At 39.3% G+C, this 27984-nt stretch overlaps 1 protein-coding gene across 1 annotated transcript in view; it reads right to left on the bottom strand.

The window, feature by feature from the left end:
* Positions 1-2784: 2784 nt before the first annotated feature.
* LOC104314937 (macrophage mannose receptor 1) overlaps positions 2785-27984 on the bottom strand; it is a 33444-nt gene continuing 8244 nt past the window's right edge. The window contains exons 9-30 of the mRNA XM_069776299.1: positions 27073-27186; positions 26231-26346; positions 25290-25438; positions 24666-24865; positions 24128-24249; positions 23285-23372; positions 22426-22570; positions 21944-21979; positions 21686-21855; positions 20760-20827; positions 18980-19080; positions 17596-17738; positions 15931-16045; positions 14614-14762; positions 12932-13034; positions 11879-12111; positions 10109-10274; positions 8936-9088; positions 8559-8675; positions 6962-7129; positions 5005-5046; positions 2785-4578 (exon numbers count right to left, since the gene is read on the bottom strand). Coding sequence (XP_069632400.1) covers positions 4334-4578; positions 5005-5046; positions 6962-7129; positions 8559-8675; positions 8936-9088; positions 10109-10274; positions 11879-12111; positions 12932-13034; positions 14614-14762; positions 15931-16045; positions 17596-17738; positions 18980-19080; positions 20760-20827; positions 21686-21855; positions 21944-21979; positions 22426-22570; positions 23285-23372; positions 24128-24249; positions 24666-24865; positions 25290-25438; positions 26231-26346; positions 27073-27186 — 2943 coding nt within the window. The 3' untranslated portion in view covers positions 2785-4333. The remainder of the gene's footprint in view (positions 4579-5004; positions 5047-6961; positions 7130-8558; positions 8676-8935; positions 9089-10108; positions 10275-11878; positions 12112-12931; positions 13035-14613; positions 14763-15930; positions 16046-17595; positions 17739-18979; positions 19081-20759; positions 20828-21685; positions 21856-21943; positions 21980-22425; positions 22571-23284; positions 23373-24127; positions 24250-24665; positions 24866-25289; positions 25439-26230; positions 26347-27072; positions 27187-27984) is intronic.

Below are 27984 nucleotides of genomic sequence, written 5' to 3'. Positions count from 1 at the left end.
CCATTGCTTCCTCATAACCAGGAGTCCTATCTTTCTGCAGGAACCAGCCGTCCCTTAGAGCCCCTGCACTCCCAGCAGCATCCGCATTTCCCAGACCTCTGCTTTGCTGAGCCATTGATGACCGGCCCAGCCTTGCCTGGCTCTCCCGGGGATGGTGAGCACTTCTGGTCCAATTCAAACAACTCCTTCATTTCTACTTTGGCCTTTCGCTTTGATCTCCCTTTGTTTGAACACCTCACACTGTATTTTTGCACCATCATCTTACCAACCGCAGTCTATGTTTCTCACTGCACGAGCCCCTGTTCCTCCCATTATTGAATATTATTTCCTCCCACCTCCAGAACCTCTGTGCCATCATCAGCCTCTTCTGGTGGACCACGGAACAACTGCAAGTCCTACATGTATATTCCTAACTATTGACTGTAAAGGAGAATTATGTCAACTGGTTCTAAAAGCAGGTGAGATTAATTTCATCTAGCTGTCTAGATCAAGAGTCTGGATAAAAAGGCAGTAAAATGGTTGCACTGTGTGCATTGTCCCGAAATGAGAGCAAATATTTCCTTAGAGGAACCAGAACCACTAACCATATCCTTTAAATGCTTTAGGTATCATTATTTAACAGATAGTGATTTAAAAATTGTGCCCTGCAGAATGTCATAGAAGGGAGAAAGCTGGATATGTTAGATAAGGACACAGCTGAGAAGAGACAAAATGAACCCTAACTGTTCCTGTGTCCGGATACAGTGACATCAGGACAACTTTATGCTTATGGAGCAGTTCAAACCTTTCCTATTGACCCCGGAAAATCTGGCTCTTGCCCATTGGAATCTGGCCTGAAGGCACTAGTTCATCTCACAACTATCTATTCTGTATTTATAGATCTTTCTTACATTTTGTTCCAAATTACTCTTCACTTCCTTTTTCAGTCTCCTACTTTCAGAAATGTAAATGACAAAATTAAGCACTTCCAGTTCATAAACTTCTTTTTAGATTCCTGCTTTAGCCAAGGAACTGAAGCTAATATTTTCCTTTCTGTTCCAAGTTACTGGTACTGATATTAGCAAATAGTTTCTCTGTAAATTGGTATTCCTTTGGAAGAAGAGGATGTTCCATTCTTCTTTGTACATCTGTCTGCTGTGGCTGTGTCACCATCTGACATTACGGAAAGTTACAATGGTGAATTCTTCCACAGCTTTTCCTTCCCTAAAGGCAGTTACTACTTCTTACATTGTAATAAGTTCAAGTTGAGAATCAACTACTTTTTCAGCCATGTTATATTTACTAGGGATATAATGAAAATAGTGAGAAAAGGCAGGACTTTCTCTCTAAAATACCACACTAATGCAGAGAAAGAAAAGGCAAGCAACTGAGAAAGTAGCTCTCCATATCTTGTCTCTGTGGAGAGGCATTTTATAAATGCTATTATGTTGCACGTAAACCCAAATCCAGAATCTATGTGGAATCTGGACAAATTGACAATTTGTGGTCCCCCAAGCCTCTGTTTACAGCAGCTTAACCCTAAAGGTTCCTAGGCCTGGTAAAAAGCTTGCTTTTGGCACTAAATTTCCCCCATATCTGTTTCTGGGTATGTGTCCAAGCACCTCAATAAGCACCTATTTCATACCTCTACATAAGCAGTGTCTTTAAACTAGGTACTAGATCTGTCTCATCTGAGGAGCATTCTTGGAGTAGGTCTATTAGCTAGGATTTGGTATGAAATACAGTGGCAGCCACAGCTTTCCTTCAGAAATCTAGCTGCAGGAGGGGAATTTGGAATCACAAACCTGAGAGGAAACAAACTTTGAGAAGGAAAAGCATCATGCCAGGGTGTACAAAAGAAGTTTGTACTTTTCACTGTGAAAGTTTGTGAATTTTCCTTTTCACTGATAGGGGATCAAGATGGGGGCAAATGCAGATCATAACCAGTATTTCTTAGAACAAGGTTTGGGTTTTTTTTTCACTAAGCTGTTATTACTAATAGAATCAAGCTATTATCATAAATAGCAAATAACTATTCACACAACACATTCACTTCTTCACTTGCAGAGCTCACTCGCAGACAATCACTCATAGCTACCTGATTGGAGCCATATTTAGAAACTAATCCCAGCTGTATACTCAGTTGCAGAGAGCCATACTGGCACTCCAGGGGATTCTTGGGAGATGTCTGCAAAGTCCCTCAGGCTGTCGTACTCTTCATTATCACATAGCAGCCACTGCTGTCCTGGATGTGGTCCACGTTACACAATCCTCTGCTGATGCTTGTGTGCACTAGTTGCCTTGTAGAGTCCCAGAAAACTCTTGGTTCAGTTCTCACAGATGCAACAGGACTACTAGTCTATACAGCTTATCAGTCCTTGGAAACTTTCACAAACTAATTTCTCATTAGGCATCTTTCCTGTCTTTGGTCTGTTGTTTTCTGGTAACCATTTCTCTAGCCAAGCCTATAGATCCTGTAGAACCAACTCAGACAGAAGGGTCCTTTATGGCAAGTGTTACAATGGTGGATTAATCTTTTTGATCTGCTCAGTGTTGTTAGGATCTCACCCGAAACACCTCATCCACTGATGCAATGTACTGTCGGAAGGGCCTACGTACCATAGAGCAGGGTCTAGAAGGGAACAGCAGAGATTATGGATCTAGATGTACCCAGTGAAGTAAAAAGGGAAGAACTAGTGTTGCTATCAGAAAATATGGAGAGGAGACGTGACAAGAGCTATCAAATATATAAGAATCTGTCTCAGAAACTGCTAGAGCCGTACAGCACATAAGTAGTCTTAAATTAGACCACTTTCATTAGATGTTTATTAGGGTAAACTTTCAAATGTCAGATAAAGAAGCAATGAGGCACATGTTTCACAGGATGGTAAAGACAAATAGCTACTGCTGTTTAAGAACATGCTAGACTAGGAAAAGTGGATGGTCATTTGTGTATAGAAATTTAAAAAACTCATCCTTCCTTCCCTTATTTTTACTTTTATGATAAATTGTTCTGTTTAAAAAGACACACAAACTTTTACTTAGAACCAGCCTTTTAATACCCATTTAGTGAACCAACACAGAATAAAAACTTATTTACATGTATTTCATACACACGCAAATATTTTAATTTAAACACAATTAAAATCTGTCAAAAGATTAAAATATCAAAAAATATCAAATTAAATAAGGACATTCTCTGGACTAAGAGCTTTGAGTCATTTGATGGTTTACATTTGGCATAAAATACACTGGAAAAGTAAAAAAAAAAACAAAACCACTTATATGTGAGCCTACTGTATATTTTTAGGGTTTATGAAACCAGAGAATATACCAGTAGACCAGCATAACATGCAGTGCTATCAGCTCCATCATGATGGGAGTCTGGAATGATACTCAAAGAATTAAACCAGACTTGGACAGGGGGGATTTGGTTAGAAATTAGAAAAGGCTTTCGAATGGTGAGTTTCATTATGCTTTGAAAAAATGGCCTAAAAAGGTATGAAATCTTCACTGGTATTAGAGATTTCAAGAATAAATTTTATGTTATTTTTTCAGGTATGAATTAAGTATAACTCATCCCGCCTATTCCCCCCTTTTTGCAGAATCCTGTGAGATAGCTATTCTATTATTTAAATGATAAACTATTTCTATTCACAATACATTCCAACCTCTTATTATATTTGATCTTTCGATGCTTATGTTACAGAATTATAGCAGAAGAAAAACTATTTACACTTTCCTTTCTATCAGTCATATACAGAGGAGGAAAATGTGTTAATTCAGGTATTACAGGCAACACGAAGGGTTTCTGTGGGTACCTCAGTAGCAGAAGGAAGCTGTGGACCCACAGCACTGGAGCAGGCTGCCTGGCTGAGGCAGGGAGCTGGTCCTGCTTTGAGCAGCGACCTGTGCCAGGTGAGCTTGGAGGTCCCGTCCAACCTGTGCAATTTGACAGTCTGTGCTGGAGATTGGGGTGGCATTTTCGGGATATCTACAGATCTGGATATACTTTTTGGAGTGTGCTAAGGAGCATATTCTCACAGTTGCCTGTGGTGACCGTGGTTCTTCTTGTGCCTAAAGGTGATGCTGGACCCATGCAGAAACTGGAACTGCCGGGGTGTTCACTTACACAGCATGTGTATGCTCAGCAGTCCTCCCAGGTACTACAGGTTGTGAGCAGATCTCTGGATCTGCCTTGCAAGATTGCTTGTTCCTGCTAGTACAGAAAGCAAGAAGCATCCTGTGCAAAATGAACTAGAATTTCCATGGGAGAAAATCGCTTTGCCTTAAGAATTCTTGTATTCCAGTGCTTTAATTCCTTTCAAAATCAGGCCCAAGATTATCCTGCTTATTAAACTGTTGCCTGCTCATTTTCTTCAATATTGGCTACAAGACAATTTGATTCATGAGTTCCAGGGTCAGCATCACCACGGTATATGGCATTGTCAAAACTGGCTGTAACTGTTTGTCGATCACGTCTTTTTTTATAGAAAAAATAGAATGTAAGGCCAGTTCCTGTTAGCAGAAGGAAGATCAGTATAACAATCATCCCACCTAAACTATTCGCAGACGAAGCAGCAGCTTCATTTTTTGATGCTGTGAAAGACAAAACAGAACAAGTACTACAAATGGCCACAGACTGCTATTGCATACAACAATCATCTCCCTAAGTAAACCGAGTGAACTCTAAAAGTACTGAACAACCATAACAGCAGTTAAAATTGATGTACGTTCTGAATGGACAATGCAAAATCAGGCTCAATCTCTTCTATGTTCCTTTTAAAAAGCATTATATTGTGCTACAGTATATCATTTGTAAAGCAAAAAAAAAAAAAAAAATCAGTAAGATATCCAATTTCAGAGAAGAGCTCTCCTTTTAAACAGTTTTCAAATAAAATCATATGTGACAGTTAAATGGGTATTTAAATGAAACTTTTCTGGAGGCAATTTTACTTGTAAATAATAAATGCCTATATACTTATTGAAATTTCTGTTGAACAGGCTTATAAGAAACCAACTTACCTTTATTGACAGGTGAATCATGGGTTGGCTCAGCTTCAATAACTATAAAATTAAAATATATATATTTTATAGACAGTTTGCAAGCAACCATTCAAAGATTAAATAAATACTACATATATAATTTTTACTTTGCATTCCTATGAAATTTTAAATAATTATAGAATCATAGAATGGCTTGGGTTGGAAGGGACCTTAAAGATCATCTACTTCCAACTCCCCTGCCATGGGCAGGGACACCTTCCATTAGACCAGGTTGCTCAAAGCCCCATCCAACCTGGCCTTGAACACTTCCAGGGATGGGGCACCCACAACCTCTCTGGGCAACCTGTTCCAGTGTCTCATCACCCTCGTAGTGAAGAACTTCTTCCTTATATCTAATCTAAATCTGCCCTCTTTCAGTTTAAAACTGTTAGCCCTTGTCCTATCACTACACTCCCAGATAAGGAGTCCCTCCCCATCTTTCCTGTATGCCCCCTTTAGGTACTGGAAGGCTGCTATAAGGTCTCCCCAGAGCTTTCTCTTCTCCAGGCTGAACAACCCCAACTCTCTCAGCTTGTCCTTATAGGAGAGGTGCTCCAGCCCCCTGATCATCTTCATGGCCCTCCTCTGGACCCACTTGAGTGGGTCCATGTCTTTCTTATGCTGGGGCCCCCAGAGCTGAACACAGTACATGGACATGAAAAATATATGAAAACATTTTCCCTGACAATTCAGGCTGTATCCATCAAATATTTTGGTTAAAAATATTTGCAAAAAAAAAAACCAGCCACGCTGTTGCCTCACTATTAATTGCTTTGAACACTTTTTTTTGGTAGGGAGACAGATGTTCAAAGTTTTTACACTTCCACAGTGTAAGGCGTCACACTTCACACTGAAGAACTCAATTTTTTACACTTGCAAAACTGAAAAACACATTTGTACTTAACAGCATTTAAGCTGTATTTTTAGGCAACTTCCTTTTCCTCCTTCCATTGTTTGGGGAGTATGATTCAGTTAATTGCTTGCAGGTCTGGCTGGCTGGGCCCTGCAAAGCTCATGGATGACTCCATTGCCAACCTGCCAACACGTGGAGATCCACAAGCTGGAGACTCAATTGGTTCCACGTTGCATCTATTTTGTGCAAGGGATCTGTTTGCCAACGGCAAATCTGCCCTGTTTCATGCTGTCTCCCAGTTGATGTGTGCCAACACAGCTGAATCCATGTGTATACAGTGACTCATACTAGCTGCATGTGTGCAGATTTACATCCTTCATGCTTTATGCAACACTGCTGTGAACACAAGAGGGACTCGCACCAGCCTGTGACACATTCAGATTTCACATGGGTTGACATCCAAAAAACCACAGGACCACAAGGAACCATTAAAAATGAAATGTACTATGCTGTTTGGTTGTCTTGGCATGTCTCCCTATGCCTGTGTCAGCAGAGAAATTAAGTGGGCCCTACTGCCCACCCTCACTTGACGCTTTCTGCTTGGTTGTCCAGCAGATCCCAGCACACTTCACTGGTACCGACCCCACTGGCACCTACCTTCTTTCTGCAGGAGCTCAGTGACTTTGCACTGGTGTCCCTCAGCTTAGCTATCAGGATAGTGTCTGCCTTTCTTCTCAGCACTAGTTTAGTCATCTATTCATCATCTACTGCCCCTTGCACTCTAACCATAACGACTATGAAAATTTTCTCCGCGCTCTCAACAGGTGATACATTCTCCCCTACCCCAGGGTACAGCAATGCCAAGAAATCAATGCTTTTAAACTGAGAGGAGGAAACAGTGACTCAGGTTATTCTCCGATATTATTTCTCATTGTCCTTAACAGAAGTTACTCTCGGCTTTAATGCAGATGCACATGCATCAGGATCAATGCATAAAGTGTACCCAGGGCATAAGCAGTTTGGCTTGGTGTATATTAACCACTACTTCTAAAATAACCCAGTGCACAGAAATTCAGAACTTACTTTTGGGGATTTTGCAAATAAAATTCTGGTCAACAGAGCAGTAATAGTTCCTCCAGGTTCCACTTGAGACATCCATGTCAACACAGTGTTCATCAAAAATTACTGTAGGCTCTCCTTTCTCCCAGTTGACAAATTCTACCACACTTCTGTCTGTCCATAGCCATTCCCCTAAAATTAAAGTATTACCTAGTGAGTGAATGAAGTAGGAATCATTTCTAGTCTACTGGGCACAATGACATCAGATAGGAAATTTATTAGTTGATTAAATTAGCATCACAGAGGGCTCATTTCTCATTCTTTTAACAGCCAGAGGTATTCAGATAGGAGTGTACCAAACATAAATGCTCACAAAGTTGACTCCATTAGCCTTCAGGACCTTGGCTGTCAGTGATGCAAGGAAGACGTGCCCAGGCTACCCAAGGACTTTTAACTGAAGCTTATGCCCAGGACTCACCTGTGCCTGGGAGCCTTAAGAAAAACAGAGCACCTGTGTAAGCCATGCTCTGCAGTTCAAGGATCCAGACTGGTCAGGAGATTTTCTTTATGTGTGTATCCAAGATCAGTGAATAGCTGCTTTATTACAGCTAGATTAATCAATTATCTTTGCAGACTAAATAGGCTCTCTTTAATAATAACTCCCTGCTCATGTCCTGCTGTGGCCCATCAAGTAGGAATAATTGCCATCTCTGTTCATTCAGGGTGTGCTTTCATGGCAGCACATCCTGATATAACTCGCAAATGCCTCAATGCCACCTCCTCTCTTCCCCCATCTGCAGGTGCACTTTCTTCCTGCCTCTGCTTGCACTGCATGGAGCAGTGTAGCGGGCCAGGTCAGGAACAAATTGCTGCTTTTGTACTGTTACTTTTCAGCTAGAACAGATGAACCTGGCCCACCATGCAACAAGGTGCCTGCCATTGCTGGTGGTGAGGGACAGGGACTTGGGCAGCCATGGCCAAAACTGGTCACTGCAGCCCAGTCTAGACTCGCTCTGGAGATGGACTTTCAAAGTCTGCCATGAAAAACAGGCTTCAGAATTAAAATGACATAGAAAACAGGATGAAATCTGCAGTTAAAAAAAAAAAAAACCTGAAATATTTTTGGATTAAAATAAAAAGTTCTACCAAAATATTTATTTAAAAAACCTGAAATTTAGGTTAAGAAATATTGCTAGGCAGCTCATATGAGCTGCTATCCTCTGAGTTGTTTAGAAATAAATTTCAGTTTAAGGCTGCCTCATCTTTTAATTACGAGACAACATTTTTCTTAAAAGACTAACACTGGTTAAATGTCAAGCAATTTGAGTTTAAAAAAGCAACAGGAAACATTTTAATCAACTGCTGCAGTGCTGAGCTCAAACCTTTTACAGACCGAAATATACTCTAATTACAGTAAAGATACAAAAAGCATAGACCTCTTAGTTGTTTATGTTTTAAGTATTGTAGCAGACAAGCTATTAAACATTTAACAGTTTATTTCTCTCTGATTATTTAGTATTTAGTAAGTTAGTATTAATATTTAGTATGTTAGTGTTATTTAGTATTCTCTCTGTTTATTTAGTATTTATTTTCATCTCAGTATGCATTGTGAAATAATTACCATCAATATTTTTGAACAATCCTATCCAAAACTTTCTGAATTCACTTGCAAGTGGAGACAAATAAAGTAAGAGAAAGTTCATTTCAGCTGAATCTTCTATGGAAACCAGAGAAGCACCTAAAATATCAATTAAATATTACATATAATTTCAGCAAGATTTTCCATTAGAAATTCATTATCTCTGTAAACAATCATGACATGTTTCATGATCGGCTTTTTCATATAGTAGAAATGCTTGATAATAAATTTACATTAGGTGTAGCTTATAATTGATATACATACACACACACACATCTATGCATTATCTCTTGGTTCTGGATTAAAAAGACAAACAAGCAAACAACCTTTAAAATATCCTAATAAAAAAAGGCAGTTACCCATCTGGATACACGTCATGGAAGCATCAGGCCAGCTTTCCTCAGAACTGGTGTGAACATAGTAGCAATGACCACGGAAGGGAATCCAAGACCTACCACGCTTCGGTTCAGGACACTTCCCAGGAAGCTGTGGTGGTTCACTAGGAATTAACTCTATTAAGAAGACACACACATTTCAGTGGGGTCTTAAAAGCCAAGGGAAACGTGTACTCCTGCACCACACATCAGCCCTCCCAGTCTGACAGTGATTCCAGGAAAAGGAATATCCCATAGACTTAACTAATGATAAAAGAGTGAAGTAACCATGGTAAGCTAGTAATAAATTATACTGGTTGGAGCTGGTTCTCCAATCTGCTAAAGAAGACTTGCACCAGTCTAACTGCAATTGTCTTCGGCAAGGCAATTTTTTACTTTAAACTTGTGAAACAGAATGAGGAATGAGTTGGTATATATACAGGATCTTGACACCACCACCACAAGCCAGTGGCTTGTGCCCAGCCAGTTTGTAGCAAGGTCAATCAGAGAAGCTGTCTGTTCCTGCCCTTGTGCACACATCCTAAACTATGTAAAAGTAAAATTAGTAGCCTATTGCATCACCTGATTAAAGCCAAAGCAGAGCTTAAATGAATATAAAATTTGCTGTGAAGTATGATGCAGAGATCATAAATTTCATATCTAATTTAAAATATGTTTGAAAATTGGGTGCAATATTTGAGCTCTAAAGTATCTCAGCAGAAGCTTCCCAGGATCTTATAACAAATATAGATTAATCAATTCAGCTGCTACACTGACAGAAGTTTCTTATCTCTCAATATTACAAAAGATACTTTTAAATGTAAAAATATACCATTAATATATTTATAGTTAGGCTAAAGTTGATCAATTCTGCAGTTCTTGACAAACAAGGATGCAGAAAAGAACTATTGCATGTGGCATGAAATATTGCAGTTGTCTTTATGATGTGCATGTGTTGACTGGCCTGTGACATGAAATGTCTGGAAATCACTCAAGACAGATTGGATCTGGGATTTTTTTCTTAACAAAAGCAGTAGCTCATCACAAGGCATACACCATTGATCACTATCTTTGCATATGTGGAAAAGCTAAATTAAAATAAAGCCATTGATTTAAATTCCAGCCTCCCAAATCTCATTTCTCCCATTCACAACTTACCATCAGATTGTTTACAGAGAGAAAAAAATGTTTCGTTGCAAGATGCTGTCTTCCAAAAACCATCCAAATCTAAATAGACACAGGCTGTGTTCTTATTTGGTTCTCCACTGGCCCAGTTATGATACCTGCTCCTCCTTCTATCTGACCATACGTAATGGCCACGAGTCTAAAAGCAAATGACAATAAAGATTATGTCACATACAAGAATCAGACTGAAAGAACATTAAGATTGCACTTGAAGGTAAGTAAAAATTAGGAAAAATCAGAATCATGGTTTCTCACACAAAATTAATTTGTCCTCTGTCGTGAATACATAACAGCCTGGTCCAGACTTCCACTCTCCACAACAGTTAGGGCAGTGGTCCTACAGATGTTTATTTGGTACGCAACCTGCGTTATTCAATTCATATCATCTATCTCATGCACTAAATGGGGAAAGGGCCTTGCGGTAACAAATGTGAATATATAGTTGAAGACTTTATCAAAGGAGTCCACATATACACACAGATCAAATAAAGATTGCAGATAAACTATTGTTCGCATTCCTCTAACACAGGCTTCTCTATATATTCAGAAAGCAAATAGAAAAAGCAGATGTTCCACTGGAGAGACGAATACTGACGACGTTTTTCATGGAGCACACACCACAGACTTCTGCCACCCATGCTAACAGGGCTTGTGATAGGTTTCTAGTTCTTGCAAGGACCAGCTACTAGAGAAGAGCTAAGCATGTATTTTTTCAGTGGATTTCACCACTATTTGCAGAGGATGACCAACATTAGTCACATTCATGGCTCCTGTCAACCCGTCCTGCAGAGCCTAGCCCCTTCTTCCTGTGATCATTGGAGGCAGGCTCCCATCCAGTTTTTTGTGCCAGTTCCTTTCCTGCCCTTGTTCCTTTTAAGTCCTTGACCACGTTTCATCCCAGCTTCCCGTCTAATCCCGGTTTCCCAGTGCCTGCTCTCACTGAAGTGCAGCTCCAGCTCCTCTCACCTCAGCACCTGTGCCCTCTCTCAGTCCTGTGTCCCACCAAGCTCCGACTCTACCTCTCTCCTCTTGACTTCCTCACAACTCCTGTTCCACAGATCCCCAGCTACATCATCCAGCTACATGGGTTTTTTACATGTCTCTAATAGATGCTTCCCCTTTCAGACCTTTACACGCTTTGCTGACTGACTTTGTTGGCAGTTTTTCACAAGGCACTGGCTTCAGCTCCAAAAACCAGCCTAAGGTGTCCCCGTTGCCAGAGGCCTGCTCCCGCCTCTGTGCTGCACCTTGGCATTTCCCCTGTTGTCCAGCACAAGCTCTTGTAGTGCTAGGCTGTGAATTAAAACAAAACTTAAAATAACCTCACGAATAAAGAACTATTTTTAATCCCACTTGTTTCCATGGTGTGCTTCAGAAAGAGCAATGCTCCCCCACATGAGCGTGTGGTAGATGGTGGTGTAGGAAGTGGAAACTCCATAGCCATTTCTACCGCTGAAGCCACTGTCTACTGCAGCTACATCCTTGGTGGCCTCTGAAATGTGGACTATGACAGTTCGCACTTACATTATGGCCAAACATTTAGACATGTAAAACCCCTGAAGCCAGGTACCTCAGCAAAGTTTTGATGCCTGCCACGTATTCACAGATCTGACCAACAGCACTCACGTGGAAGCAAACAGCGCCCACAGCAGTGGATCCTGTCAACCTCCAAGCAAGAAATATGGTTCATCTATGCCGATCTAGGGTAGCGGCATGATTGTCACAAGCATTTGATGGACTCACTGTGTTGCTGTTAAGACCAATCCATGCAGGCTCCCCATGCTTTAACATTTGTAACCACAGGTAAGATTCAGCATAAGGATCCAAAACGCTGGCAAGCTCTGCAAACTGGTCTCTGCAGTTCTTCTCTGCTTCTTCCCAGACCATTTTGTAGTTGATGACTGCATAGCGGTCATTACCATAATTATTAAAGCCAAACATCGGAACTATGGGTTGGGAGTTTTGCAGTTTGGGGTCTGTAACGGACAAACAAACAAAAAGAAGTCAAATGCATTATATTGGCTAGACATATAACACTGAGAGAAGATCTAGTGTACTGGAGTAGTCAAGTAATTAAGGGAGGCTGGAATAACAAATTAACATGTGTCCCAACTATCACTGCAGTGATGAAAGTCATGTTTTCATGTTCTGTCACAAAATTTTCTAATTCTTGTCAGAATGACCTTTTAGCATAAATATCTGTATTGACTCCAGGAACACACCTTGCAAGCTCTAGACTTTTCCAAAGCACACTGTAACAATGTAGGGCATTAAAGGGAACAATTTCTCCACTTTTTCCATGACACATTGGCATCTGTTGTATTTCTAACAAGGAACAGGGTACAGTAAGCATGCCATGAGCAAGCAGAGGGATACAAGTGCTGTTGATGAAACTGCCTGAGTAAGACTGTAAAGGAAATCAAGCAGGGCAGATTTTCAAAATAAAGAAGTTGCACTGCTTTTAAGTATAACAGTAGAATTTCAGTTTTGAAGAATTTACCCACATAAAGACAAAGCACTGTTCTCTCCCTCTCCCACCTGATTGCCAAAAATAGTAAAATACATAATGATCCATAGATTTTTTTTTTTTTTTTTACTGGTCTGGTCCTTAAAATAGGAAAGGTTAAGAGTTTTTCCCCCCAAAATAAAATGTGTGCTCATTTTGTTAAAATGGTCCGTAGTGCATGTGATACTGTCAGATTAATTTCAGTTAAAATAGAGAAAGTCACTTTTAACACCAGTTTGATACAACCACAATAAATCAGCTGTACTAGAAAGTGGTGAAAGAAAACTCACCAGAATTTTTCTGGCATATGTAGCTTTTGCTTGTTTTACATTCTTGATCTTTCCATTTCCCTGCCTGTTCAATAGGGTTCTTCATCATAAAGACACAGTCATCCTACAGGGGAAATGAGATTAACAAGAAAAATGTGTATAGATAGGAAACATTCCTGCTCCTGCTGGATATACAGACTCACCTATCACACGCAGGCACACACAGATGAATAATATGAAGGTCATATAGATGAACTCATACAAGCAATGTCAGGAGCAGTAATATGACAATAAGCATTTACAATTCAGCCCTAGGAAAGTTTGTACTTGGATGATGGATGGAGTTGTAAAGCACAGCACAGAGGCAGGAAGAAGCATGTGGGACTAGCTGTATGTACATAATCTCTGTGCACGCACATGTGTGAGCGTGTGTGTGTGCAGGTAGAGATGCGTGTGCTAGGTCTGGCCGACAGGACATTTCAGCTCTGTTGCTGTTTTCCTGGAGGTTATAGGGAAACTCTCCTCAGCACTGAAGCTTGCCTTGAGAGCTGAAATCCTCCTCCCGCCCTGATCTGGCACTAGGATCCAAAGCTGTCACCACAGTGCAGTAACATAGAGGTAGAGATCAGAAACAACCTTTTGGGGCGGACACTTCCCAAACCCTTTCCACTGCAGTGTGGGCTCTTTATCTTCTGCCTTTTCCTCCCACAGCATGAGAAGACACTGCTTGACTTTCTGCAGCAGGAGGCAGCAGCTCTCCCCACCTCATACCAGCCTGACCTCATGCCACCTTCAAACCCCTCAGGGGCAGTAGCCCAGGTCTTGGCTGCAAGTGAAGGAAGGTGTATGTGGAGCAACTTGTGCAGGGAAATTGGCATAGCCTTCTACAGAAAGCATATGCATGTGTGAGATGTGGAAGTCCTGGAGATCCCAAAACCCAGCTCCAACCTCGATGGCAGCAGAGGTCAGACATCACATAGCTTTTTCCCATTTTAGCTGGACTTAAAGCAATTCTTTCATCAAAAAGAGAAAAACCTGATAAAGCTTGCACAGGAGCAGTGAAGTGGTACTATCAAGTCCCGTATTCTACATTAGCCATTTTACAATTATTGAATAACACTCAGGTTTGTCTTGCAATTAAACAGAAAATGGCACAGCAGTGCTGAAAGGTTCAAAGTGTGCAAAAGAGATCTTTCAAAAGGAAGATTTGATAGAAGGTATAGAGGGAGAAGATAAAAATGAGAAAGGAAGTCTCCAGAGTCTCCTTCTTTTGAGTATTTTGTTCAACGCATTTATCTTGATAAGCTCAGTGCCAAGATATGCAAATATACAGTTATCTAAGTATTTTCATCAAGTCTAAATAACATTCACTGTATCCCAAAATTATACAGTTACTGCTATGCTATGATTTATTTGAGTCTCCTGGTCAGTCATTGTAAAGTGAGCGAAATATTCATGTGCCTGAGTTTTGCATAATGTTTCCAAACATCTGCCTGGATTCATAACAAAAAATTCATGACAAAATACAGAAGTTGAAAAAAATGTGTGAAGGTAGATCTCCCACATATTTACTCCACTTTCAAAAGCAACAAGATCACTAAAAATCTTTATAAAGCAAACTTTACAGAAAATACAGTTGTAGCTATATACAATCACCTACCAAAGTTATAATGTTTGAGTGATAACCAGAAATTAATGTTTACCTTACTATAATAACTACGGGAACCTTTCGCCCAATTTGTATAGTAAACTGGGCTTCCATCTGTCCATAAGTATGTGTGCTCCTGATTTATGTCATTCAGTCCAATCCAAGCATCAGTTGCAGCATTTTTTAAGAGGGACATGAGGAAAGCTGAAGGAAAAAAAAAAAAAATTGTACAAGGAGGGAAACTGAATGTACCTTTCCCCAACAGTGCAGACTCTAGAGTGCCTGGAACCAGGATGATGAGTTTTGGTTTTCTCTTTTTAATAAGATGATAATCTTCTCATAAAAAAATAAAAAGAATAGATAGTCATCTGATGTTAAAAGTCTGAAAAAGTATTTACAAACACGAAGATGGGCGAATTTTGATACATAAATTTATGTGTACCCCCTTCTGTGTTGTTGATCATCTGAGGAAGCGGGGAAAATATTTTAAATGTATTACAGAAATTAACATGAGTACTCTACACCTTGGCACATAAAAAATGAGTCTGCGGACTGTGCACTCCATTTTCTTCTTTGGTAACTTCTTTGTTAACCAGACTTACTAACTTGGTTTCTAAATAAAACTACTTATTAACCAAGTATATATATCCTGAGACCTCAGCTTTTTGGAAGGCCAGATGCTGTTTTGCTTAGCTCCTGCCTAGACTGACTTTCCACTAAAAGACTGTCCTTCAACCGTCCTTGCTCTACTATAGAGAAAGCATAAACCACAAGCACTGATGGTGTGAGCTAGGCAATGATCTGTGTGCAGCCCTCAGGACGACTGCATTTCCTGAACAAACATGAGGCCTTGCTAAAAATCCTGCAACATGCTGAACAGCAAGACCAGCAGGCTGCTGGGGTCCAGCAGAGCAATGGAACAGGGTGAAGTTGGGACTCCAGCACTGGAGCCTTCTGCTGCCTGAGGCTGCATCCTCCACTGACACCCACAGAATTTGGCTCAGCAGCTAGGTGCATGGTGATTTGGTTTGGGTGTTACTCCCTTTGAGTGCTATTTTTACATGTACACTTAAAAAAATCAAAATATGAACATTTTATTACATGACAAGTCCCTAATACAAAATCTTAATATTTGAACAGTATGAATTCCATTGTACATCCCATATTAGACCCAGAGCTACGATTTAAGAAGTTAATCAAGACACTAAAACCTCTGCATTTTTCAAAAGGTGCAATTTCTCATTTGGCATAACTTGATATTGATATGGCATAAATAATAGCATGTATTGCAGAAGTTATAACATCTGTTTTAATCTGTTTATCAGGAATTACTTGATGTCTCATCCAGCATCAAAATGTTCATACTTTATACCTTGTGTTTCCTTTTTTGATATAGTAGCCAGGTTTCCTCCAAAATTAATACAATTGTTCCGTGCAGCATGCCATGTCAATGTATCATTTTCATTAAAGCCAAATTCTTTGAAACACTGAAAAAGAGAAGCGTGCCAAATTGGTAACTGGATGGCATTTTAATTTCCAATTAAAACACCTCTGTTTGTACCAAACAAGATAAACTGGGTATTTTAAGCAAAAAAGGAGATTAACTGATATAATAACCCTTTCTATCTTACCTTTAGGTCTTTATGAAAGAGAAGACCTATACTAGAAAACTAGCATAAACCCCAATATTTTAGCATGCACTTAGAAGAAGGAATATGTCAGTCTAATGATTTCAGTAGAAATCACGTTAAAGCTTCTGAGCACACTTCTGAGGTGTGACTTTGTGGGAGGAATGTCTAAGAACACCTCAGAAAACAAACAAGGATAAGACATGTTATTGAAGCTAAACATCTCAGCTTCTGTTGCCCTGTTTGTCATACCAGGTTTGATTATCACAGGATAATCACAGAAAGAGAATTATTCCGATACTACAGAGAAACCCAGGTATTTACCATTTCTTGTAATATGATCTATGAGATTTAACCAAGGTGTCATTAGACAGCTTTGCCAGAGTCAAGCAACATAAATGTGTTGATTAAAGGATGCAACTGAAAAGTTAATCAGGCAATTTGGGGAAAAAGTTGAGCAAAAAGGAGGTAGCTCCATGATAGTCAGAAGTGGTGTCTAAACACTCAGAAAGGAGTCAAGGATGGAACCTCCGGAAACTCCTTTTCCAGGAGGTGAGGAAGAGGCAGACATTTTGGCTTGAGAGAGAACTATGAAATGGAACAAACTCTGAGTTTGTGACTCTTTTCCCCAGGGCTGAGAAAGGGAAGGAAAGAGGAGGCAGTAGCCAGTGTGTCTCAAACAAAGGAGCTCTATCAAACTGAGGTCATATTTTGGCTTAGCCAAAGGAAAGAGAGACAGAGCTAGACGAGGCAATGTAATCAAGGATTATCTTCATTGCTAGCTGTATTCTCAACAGTGTACACTCTTGTTTTATAGCTTTTATAGCTTCATTGATGACAATCTATGGATTTTAAATACATACACTCTCTCATCCTGAAATTTTGTCTTTTGAGAAGGCGAAGAGTGATCTTCCATAATAAAGTGTGGTGAAGCTTATAATTGAATTACTTAACAACCTTAACAGGTATTTGATTATATAAAAAAAACTGATAAATTTGCTCAAGGGAAGGTGCCTTAGTGACTTGAGAGCTGGTGCATAGCAGGCAAGGGACGAATAATTGTCCAGGCAACATGTGACAGCCAGATAAGCCTAGCACAGTAAACAAGAACATATAACATCTCCACACAAGGAAAATTGCTCAGCCATCTTTTGCAACATTAAACATTAGCAAAAATATAAGATGAAGCTTTCTTCTGGTATGTCTCATGACCTCTCACATAACAGCTGTGATCGCAACAGAGGCTGTAATTTCTATTTCAGGAATCGTATTTTTAGAGTCTTTAAATATACACAATCAGAACATACGCTGTGATAACTGAAAACCCTGCTACAGCTGAAAAACTGAACCCAAGATGGTTGTTATTCTGCTCTTCTTAAAATACAATATACTGACACTTCATACTGCACCTTGTTATCAAAGAGGAACCAGTCTTGTGGACACCCGCCCTTTGGTGGTGGTGAAGTGGGAGCAATTGTTGGACGAACAGTATTGTTAAGCCTTTCACAGATGAATAACTCAACACTGCCACAGTTGAGATCATTCCATGTACCTGAAAGCAAATTAGAATAAAAGAAAAACTAAATGCAACTGAGACTGGGATAAAAAGTCTCCTTTCCTAAAGCAAATCTATTGCAGGAAGTAGAACTGATGACAACATTTGTATTTATCTCCCCAGAAATAATGAGTATTTGGTATGTATGTTCCTTGGAAATATTCAGGTTTCCAGCAAAATTCAAAATACAAATATTTTGTCTGAGAACAGAAATATTTCAATTGAAAACCCATAGCATTGCCAAAGGGGAGTTTTAGTTCAAATGCTTAATTCACCTCTCTCAGATCTTTAAGATCTCTAGGATCACTCTGTCTATATAAGGTACTTGGGCCTTGTTACCTTACTACCTAAGTCTTATAGTCTTCTGGGTATATTTCTCCCTGTAGGAGTGTGATGTAAGAAGGTAACATTAACATCACCATCCCTATTTTACAGATCAGGAATGAATAAGAAAATGGCATTCATTTCATTAGCTGCAGACAGTTACAAGGTAGCTATCTACAGCAAAGCTAATAATAGCATTTAATGGAGATATTGTCATTATAATTCAGTGAAGTTAAGGACATAATTCATCTTATCTTAAAGAAAAGCTCCAAAACAGGACATAGTATTTACTCCCCAAATTTGTCCACTTCCTTCCATTGACCTCTAACAGACCCTACGAAGATCACCTCAGCTTTAGATTTTGAGACAAAAAATGTTTAAAGTAGAAGATATTAACTGCTCCAAATGAGACTAAATGCTTGGCTACAGTAAGCACAGTTATTTCCAACTTGCTGTGTTAAAGGATATTTGTATTTATTTTAATTAAAATAGTGTATAACATTGTGTAGTAATAATCAAAGCCATGCCCAAGCCTTAGATTTTTAGGAACTGCACAAGCAATAACGGACAGCTGATGTCTTTGGGAGGTAGTCATAAAATGGGCAGAGATTAGAGGAAAAACAATACTGACTCTATCTACAGATGGTCTGATACTTAACTGATTTGTTCACATTGAAATTTTCTGACAAAGCTAGGAATCAAATTGCAGATGTAATCCAATGTGTTAGCTACACAGATCTGAACTTTTAAAAAGTGCATAAATGGAAGAAGACAACATGATTTATTTTCCCATGCTTTTTAAACAGCCTATCAAACATCAGCCTGCTCAGTATTATAACTTACCCACCCTTGCACATGCAGCCCTCCCAAGCCTATGCCACACCATGCAGACTGAATGTTGTCACAGCACCCACCTGTTTGGGTATACATGACCACACAGTTTTCATCGTTATTTGCAAAATTGGGTTCGTTTGGAGCCCAGGCAACATAGTTCACTGGACTTCCATCCATCCATCTGAAAGAAGTCATTTGGGGGCATAATAATTCGCAGTTGAATTAGTTAATATTTCTTTGAAAAGGACATATTAGAGTTTCCTACATCCTAGCTGACAAACACATGTTCTCTGGTAAAAGAAAAACAAGAGCTTCCACTCAGTATTAGTAAAAAATATCATTATGTCAACTGCCTATTCTGCTGACCTGGACCACATCTGAACTAATGGTCTCAACTGGTGGTCCCAGCTTTTCTTGATCTCTGAGCATTGATGGCCTACAGGAAACAGACCAGTGTAACACTGGACCTGGCTTTCCCTGGAGCACAGAAACAGAAATATGAGCCTAGTTTAGTAAATTCCTGGGTCTAAAAGTAATAATATAAAATCTCATAGGGTAAGAAAGAGCCTTGAACCACCTACTGGGGACCACTGGGAACCATTTTGTTAAACAAAGTAAGTCTTTAATACTATCCAGCTATTACTTTCAGTTGTGCAACAATCATTTCCTAGTTTGGTGATTCACAAATTTATTCCCAAAAAGTAGCCAAGAAAAAAGTGAAAAATCCTCAGTGTGGTGCAAGGAGAAGGGTCAAGTGGAGAATCTGCCAAGACTGAGAGCCTTCAGACAACATCAGCTCCAGGGCAATTTAGAGTTTTGGAGACTAAGCAACTGTATATGTGTTTTTGCAAGTAAAATTCAAATATGGAATTCAAAAAGGATGCCTAGCTGTTCCCACTTGCAAATCTTCCTGAGCCAAATAGGAAAACACAGTACACAATAAACCAGGAGGAATAATATAAAGACAAATAGTAGCATCATCACCCAACAGGAAGGAGGATGAAACTAGTGAGGGAGCAAGGGAGAATTGGACAACCAACAATGTTTTCTGAGCAGTGGATGTGACGTAGAAAGCAGAAGCTCCAGGAGACGAAACTATCCAGTCTCTCTGGCTTGTGGCCAAGAAAGACATCCAGAGGCAAGAGAAGACTGTGATGAAGAGGCTGAAACTCATCTGACCAAGCTTCAAATTCCAGGAGAAGACACTAGAAAAGGGGGGGGGGGGAGCAAAGTGGGGAGGAGAGAGAAGAGTACCACAGGAGAAATACATCTGTAACTCATCCAAGGCTCCAAGAAAGGTTTAGGACATTCCCAGAGAACTTTGTTTCCAAAGACATTTGTAGAAACGGAATGACTCTATGTAGCCTGAAGCTGTCCTGCCCTGGCCTCTAATGGTACAACCACCTGGAAATTACCTTCCAGACAAGGGCTCTCCAGTATTGATATTTCACCTTTAAAAACCACCATGATGCCCCTCACTGCAGGTTTTAAGGGTTCTTTTTCTTTGATCATTTTAATAGTCAGTAATGTGTGCAAGTACCATCTGGAACATCCTAGAGACATCCAACCAAATTTATCTTTCATCTAACAAGGAAAAGGGGATGACACTGCACTGACTGTGAGGGAACATCTCAGCCACACAATACAAAAGCAGAGTATACAACCAAAAGAAGGGGAAATAAATAGTGCAAATATTATGGGAGAAGTGCTCCCCTGAGGAGCAGAATCATATTTCAAAACTTTATGTCAAGCCATGGCTGTAGACAAATTTTATTAGTCATTGAACTTCAACAGTCTCTTAGATAGCCATGCCACATATTCACTTTATGAGTCTGACAAATTTCACTTGTTTTTACTTACCTGAATGTCTTGTCAAGGCTCACACTTAAGCCAATATAAAAGTTATTTCCCCAGTCTTTATAGAAAGTCTAAAACACAAAAAATTAGAATTTTAATGAGCTGTAAGAAAACAGATTTCGAGCAAAATAAGCAAGATCTCAAAAAAACACTTTAGTTGCAGTTGTACAATTGCATAGTATGCAACGTGCAAGGAGTTGCTGGGATTATGTGCCTGAACTACTAAATGAAAAATTTTCCTCCAATTTCCAGTATTTAAATTTAAAAAAAAAAAAAAAAAAAGGAGAATGGGATGAAAAATAAATGGAGAAAAAAAGCTATGTTAAGAAGGTAAGAACAACCTCTTAAGCAAGCTATAAAATAAAGCAATATTTTTAAGAGTTTTAGGAAATCATAGTTAGAATTTGCCAAAAGGCTACAAGTAAATGGTGGGGTTTAGTACTTAGTCATGTGGAGGAAAGGATGGAATCACATTTGGTTTTAATAGTATGAAACTATTTCCAAAAGAGTATATCACCATGAGGTTATTCTCTTCCTATTAGAAAATATTCTGGCTTAAACCTTTTACTGAAAATCTGAAACCTGTTTTGGCAAAAAAAAAAAAAGGAAAATCTTTTCTTGAATTCTGTGAAGAGAATGAGTTGGAAAACAAAACATACTCAGTAACTGTAGCTTTCAGCTAAACAGAGCAAGGTTTTCAAAAGTTGCACCCTGAGAGTGTTCTTGAAAAGAAGGTGAGGGTTTGTCTATATGTAGCAATGTATGAAAATAATTATTATGGTAAAGCTCCTAAGTAGATAAGCCCATGAAAGGTGGCACTGATGTTTTTTATGATGGGGACTACTTTCTAATATTTCACAAGCCAGCTGAAAAAGGTGCCTCAGTGCAGGACAGAACGGTGCATTTTTGAAGTAAAACATGTTTCTTACATATTTCCAGAGAAAATTTTTTTCACTTTCACTCTCAATGACAGCAAGATCACCACCATTCTTCTTGCAAAAGTTCCTGGCTTTTTCCATAGGCATTGGTTCCTTGCTGAAGTAGTATTCCTTGTGATTATATATTATCCAGTCATCTTCACTAACAATATATTCATAATCTGCAAGGTAAAACATTAAGCAGTTTGTAATAGAAATTAACATCATTATATGTTAATTTATTTCTGTTATTGGAAGTACAAGACTTACTGAATGTGGAAGTAGGCTCTGGTTTCAGTGACGCTCCTGCAATGTAAATCAGCATCTGAGTATATTATGTTTCTCAGACATCTCTCAATTAAATATATTTATACAGCTGCTAGCATTTTAATTCCAAGGAATAAAATTAATCATAAGGGTTACTCAATATGCATATTTTTGTCACAGAATTTCTCAGAATATCTGAAAAAAAGGTGTTACACTCAGCAAAATACAATGTTACAGCTGATCACAAGTTAAGTTTACAGAAGCTATGCACAACTTTAGGCTGCTGGATTTCACTTAGTCAATATCCCAAACTTACATGTGTATCCCATGGATGAATTCATAGTTTTCAACTGCTTTTATTTAAATTAAAATGTATTAAGTGTTTCATTGTGCTTGATGGCACAGCTGGCTCTAATACATGCAGATAGTGCGATCTGACCTGGAAAGGATGTCCTTATCTGTCTCAAGGAAGAAAGTAATCCTACCTTTTTTTATTTGGCAAACATAGTCCTGCATATGTTCACAGAATAAATCATTCCAGTTCATATTATTGTAGCCATTAAACACGCCACATTTTTCATTTCCATCATAATTGTTTGGTTCTCCATTTGCCCATTTTTCAAAATTTACCTATAGTAGAAACACAGCCTTGTTACTATTTTCCTTTTAAAGTGAAATGACTGTCTTATATCATCCTGTTAAAGAAGAATGTACTTCATTTGATTTCATGGTCTGTCTTGTGCTTTGGTGCCAGACCTTGTAAGGAGAAGGACATGACCCTTGCATAGCATATGATTCATCTGTGTATTTATAAGCCATGTTAGTAAGCCAAGAAGTTATTGCCCTCTTTGTTATCAGGAGAGATTAAGTTGTCCTGTCAAGCTTTAGAAAGAAGTATCTAAGTACCGCCCTCTGACCCCTGGGTTGGTTATCCTGCTCTGATGTTTCAACCTAAGACAATCCATCAGTGCTGCCATATGGACTTGGGCCTTGCAGACCTTGATCTTCTTAAGATGGTGAGGGCAACAAAGCCTAGCTCGTGTAGACACACAAAATTATTTCTTACAGTAAATGACAAATGGGAATATAGAGATTAGTACAACCAGATTTGCTTAGATCAAGAGAGATATTCCATCACCTTTGGCGTTACTTCATTACTCTAAATGTCATACTGTTATCTATAACTATGAACTATCAAAAGATAAAAACTAATTCCTAGAGTGTAATCGGGTAATAAAGACTTAAGGTCACTTGCAGCTTGTATAGGAGGACTTGTGACAGCTGTCTGCCAAGATATACATGGAAAATTAGACAGAAATCTGGAACAATAAACTATTTACTCACTGGTGAGCCATCACTCCAAATAAATCCGCTGTCGGAGTCCAAGGCACTTAAACCCATCCAGTAAGATAGGTGAAGATAATCTCTCTTTCTGAATGATTACAAATATAGACAATCAGACACAGTGTGAAATAGAGAAGGAGAATGTATATCATTACATTATTCTCAGTGTTTTGATGCTTGAAATATCATTTGAGATAGTTATCATTCAATTGCCATGTGGGGGAAAACACCCTGGCACTGCATGTGGCAGGAAGCAGTGAAACAGAGAGCTTCATGGGAAAGATCACAGGTGTCATGAGTCCACAAATACCAAGTTAAATGAAAATATATTTTAAGGTCTTGGTTCCACCAAATAGCTTAGGCATCCAAATTCAGACCTGTCTGTCCTCATAGGCTTAATTTAAACATTTATATAAGAACATCAGTAGGTCAGGTTTTCCTTAGTCTCCCAATTTTTCCCCTTAACTAAGGAAGAAAAGCAGCACAAACTATTCCTTTAATCAAGAGTATTTAATCTACTGATCAACTACAAATGAGCTAAAAAGATCAGTGTTATTTCTTTGAACTAAACTCAGTTGAAACTAATTTTGGTGATCCTTCTTTCATTTTTGTGTATGCTCAGGCTACTTCAATGCATAGCACCACCTTCCCAGAGACCAGCCAAAAAAAAACCCCTTTTCTCACCTCTTTCTACCCATTTCCTTCTATCATTTTGCAAAGATATACACCATCTTTGCAACGTAGAAACCGATCACCAGAAATCCCTTATGTCTTTCAGAAAGGTAATTTTTAAATGGTTTTTTTTTTTCCTATATTTAAACAATGGACTGTGCAGATACTTACAAGCCAGCTATTAGGTTTTGTTCTTCTTCACTGTGGATACATGCCAAATCTCCTCCAATGGCTCTGCAAAAATCTCGTGCACCAAACCATGTTTGCATTTTCTCCCTTCCTCCCTGAAAAATCTATAAAAAGCAAACAATTGAATACTGTGCTGGGTATTACAGAAATTTAGAAACAGAATTCTGGGCTTCTATCTTTCTTCTGGTCTCCTGGTCTCTGGTTTTATCACTTCCTATTTAATTGTACAACCATAAGCCTGTGGTCATCTATCAAATTTAATTATTATTAAAATATTTAATTATTATTAAAGCAACTTTGCTTTTCCTATCATCTCAGAGTCCCTGTGACTCCAGACTTCAGTTCAACCTACATACAGCACTTTCCAGCACTTCCCAGCCACACCACCTGGGGATGGCTGGAGACATGTTACCACAGACTGCCTATCAGGTAGGCAGGGTAAAATCCACCTTCCATGCATACACGAAACTTATTCTCATTTGAAATGACAAGCGTTTGCATTCAGAAATTAAACACCTACTTTGAAGCAGGAGCTGCTCTGAGGAATGGATTGCCATCCTTCTGGGCACGACGGGAGAGGGGTCGTTGCTGGAGGAGGAGGGGGGGTCACTCCCTCCACCAGCTGCTTGCAGAGAAACATGTTTGTTTCTTCACAGTTCAAAATATCCCATAATCCAGCTGAAGTTCCTGTTATCATGGCCACGCAGCCTGACTCCCTTCCTTCATGAAACATAAAATTTTTAAACCTTATTGATAAATGGCTGCATCTTCCCAAAGCATATGCTACTTAAGAGCGCCTGCCCCCACTGTGTTTGGATGCCAATAACTCACAGTAGCTCACATGCATTTCAATTAAATCATAAAAAGCAATTTTATCAAATTCCTTTTACATTATACTATGAATCACTTATCAAAACCATCAGACAACAAAGAGCGAATGATACCAACAGACACATGCAGTCCCAGGTGGTCTACTGGAAGGAGTTACCACAATCCCTTATTTAATCTCCTTAACACAAGTGGAAAGTTGCACTGTCGTTTCTGCCACTTTATGACAGAAGAGTTTCTAAATTACTTTTTAGCTTTCAAACCCTCACTTCTTGGGTCCCCAGAGCAGAAGCTCGGTGGGCCCTGTGGCACCTACCAGGCACTCCTGCGTTCCAGTGAGTGAAGGTGACCGCATCTCCACTGGCCCACCTGAACATCCCCTGCTCCTCCGTGTCTGAGAGACCAATCCAGAAATACTTTGCTGGATTGAATCCAATCACAGAAGTCAAAAAAGCTTGTTCATATCTGTGAAGAATAAGTACCAAACTGATGTATCACATTTTATCTAATTTGTTCATTTCTCCAAATAGCTCGTGGTAGCAAATCTGGTAAAGTTAAGGTGATTTGTTAATACGTGGGAAAAGGTAAGGATGGATTGAAGCAATGGTAATGTCTCACTTCTATAGTTCTAATTGTCATATAAATTAAATTTTATTTTATATTTTGGTAATGTAAATCATGTTTAGAATTCAGAGTGATTCTATTCTTTTGTACTGCACAATGAACAACGCAAGCCAAACAATACTTGTGTTGATGCATATATGTTATTCATTCATAGAAATAAGGGCTACAGTGTTTTACTGAGCTTTATGATAAGGTCTAGATCTTTAAATCTTGTTACTCTGGGGAAAAAAAATCTACTTTTATTCTAAAAAGGGTAAATTTCCAGATCCGCTTGTTGCTGAAAAGCTCAAATGCAGAAGAAATAAATAGTTTCATGTTTATCTGTTTATCTTTGGTTCAGTAAGTCTTAAAACAATCTGGCAATTTGGGGTTGTTGGGGGGTTGACTCAATTTTTTAATTCCTGGGGTCAACAACAGTGTAGGTGTGCAGTAGCAATGGCTTGAATGTTTGTATTGATGACATGCAAGCCCCTCGTGTATTTTGCACTACTTCTTCAGTTCTACCACAGATTTTCCAGCAAAGGAGTGGTATCACACTAGACACTATGAATAACTGTAAAGTAAGAAGGGATTTCTGTTTGGCCCTTCCATCCCGGTTGCACGTATGAAAGGACAAGAATTATGTTTCCGTACCTGTCTGTCACAGTAGCCAGGAAACCTTTGTTTTCTTTACAGATCTGTTTTGCTTCTGAAAATGTTGCTGGCAACTGCCCGACGGAGTAACAGTAAAAGCCGTGCTTCATCCAGCCCTGTCAGTGTCAACGGCAGAGATACACGGAGGGGCTGTCAGGTTGCGCAGCAGAGTACACTTCCAAAAGCCACATTAATACCACACCCCAAGTCAAAATTAATCTCAGAAGCCATGAGAAGAAATGAAGAGGATAATCAAGCATAGCTTTTGTAACCACAGCTCTGCGTCTTGCCCCTTGATGAAGGACACGCAAGGGGTATTTGCGAGCCGTGAGCCGTGGTTATGTCTCAGAGCTGGCAAGCACACTCACAGGCACTTTGCAGCTCCTTGTGTAAAACCTGCTCTGCCTTCTCGTTCTGTAAGTGTAGCTGTTGCAAAAGGCTATGAGCAATCTGCAAACCAGTCAGCTCAAATGTTCCTGCCTCCTGTGGCGAATTGATTGAATGGAGAAGGCTGCGTGCAACCCAAGACCAGGGAGTTACAGCATGAAAAAATACTGACATGCTCTGCAGAGAGTGGCTCTGACGGGTGCAGTGACCAGTTCTGCATTAGAAGAGAGTTGAGTGAAGTGCATGTGTAAGGGAATGCAAAAAAAAGTCAATCTATTTTGGTTAAATAAAGAAAAAACTTCCCCATTAGTCTAAGAAGTATCAGTACATATAAAATTAACAGTTTTCGAGGGCTCCACCAAGAACAGTCAAAATAATTGGCTTCTGTGATTCTCACCATCATGGGTGTGAAAGTAAGATGTAACGACCTTTCACTGCTTTTGTTTTACACTTACTTTCTGGCAGCCTGGGTAAGTAACCTCTTCTGCCCCTGTTTCTTCTGCCAAAGGTTTCCTTTTACAGATGTAACCGAGTTTTATTTCACAAGCACTGTCAGCCCAGGATCCATCCTGAGCATGGTAAGAAGAAACCAAAAAGAGAAGTGAAATCTAGAGAAAATCCCTTTTAGAGAAGAGCCCTTCTCTCTTTGTATGGATGAGGCTGTTTCAGCTCTCTTCCTTGCCTTCCTGCTTTCTCCAAAACTCTCAAATAGGAAACACAATAACAACAGTAAGGGCCACATTTCCTCAGAGGTGTGAGAATGAAGGTTGCATGTATTAAACACTCAATGGCTGGTGAGAGCAGGAAGGAAACATGCTGTTCCACTCTATTCTCATCAGCATAGTATTTATTATGTTCATATAATCAGATGACAATAGCAAGGAAATGCTGGATAAACTAAACATAAAATATGAAAAATGTATTTTTTAAGCCTTTTTCCATAGTATTATCTTTGTTTATGCTGTGTATAAAACAAGATAGAATTTTTTGTACTTAATTTTTTGTGCCTCCAGTAATACGAGCCTCCAAAGTAGCTCCAGTAAACCTGTATTTTAGGTGCTTTATGGGAAACCTAAGAATCATGCTATGTAGCTATGACCAGCCATGTTGAATGTGGATGTTGAATTACTTCAACCAATTTTAGATAGGAGATTTATCCCAGCTGTTGCAGAGCAGGCCAAGCCTCAGCCCAGTGCACTGCTTCTGGTGCTCCACCATCCACCTTCCTAGATCTGGTCTCCAGTCTCCTTCCACACTAAGATATTCTGAATTAAACCAAGTTCATTAAAACTTTTAATACCCTTGTCCCTTTTTCCTTTTTTATTATTTTATTTTTGTCACAGATGTTTTCCTTTTGGGGGGCAAAA

The sequence above is a fragment of the Haliaeetus albicilla genome, chromosome 2, assembly GCF_947461875.1.
Source record: "Haliaeetus albicilla chromosome 2, bHalAlb1.1, whole genome shotgun sequence".
NCBI classification, from domain to species: Eukaryota; Metazoa; Chordata; class Aves; order Accipitriformes; family Accipitridae; genus Haliaeetus; species Haliaeetus albicilla.
This window is presented reverse-complemented; position numbering and strand designations above follow the sequence as displayed.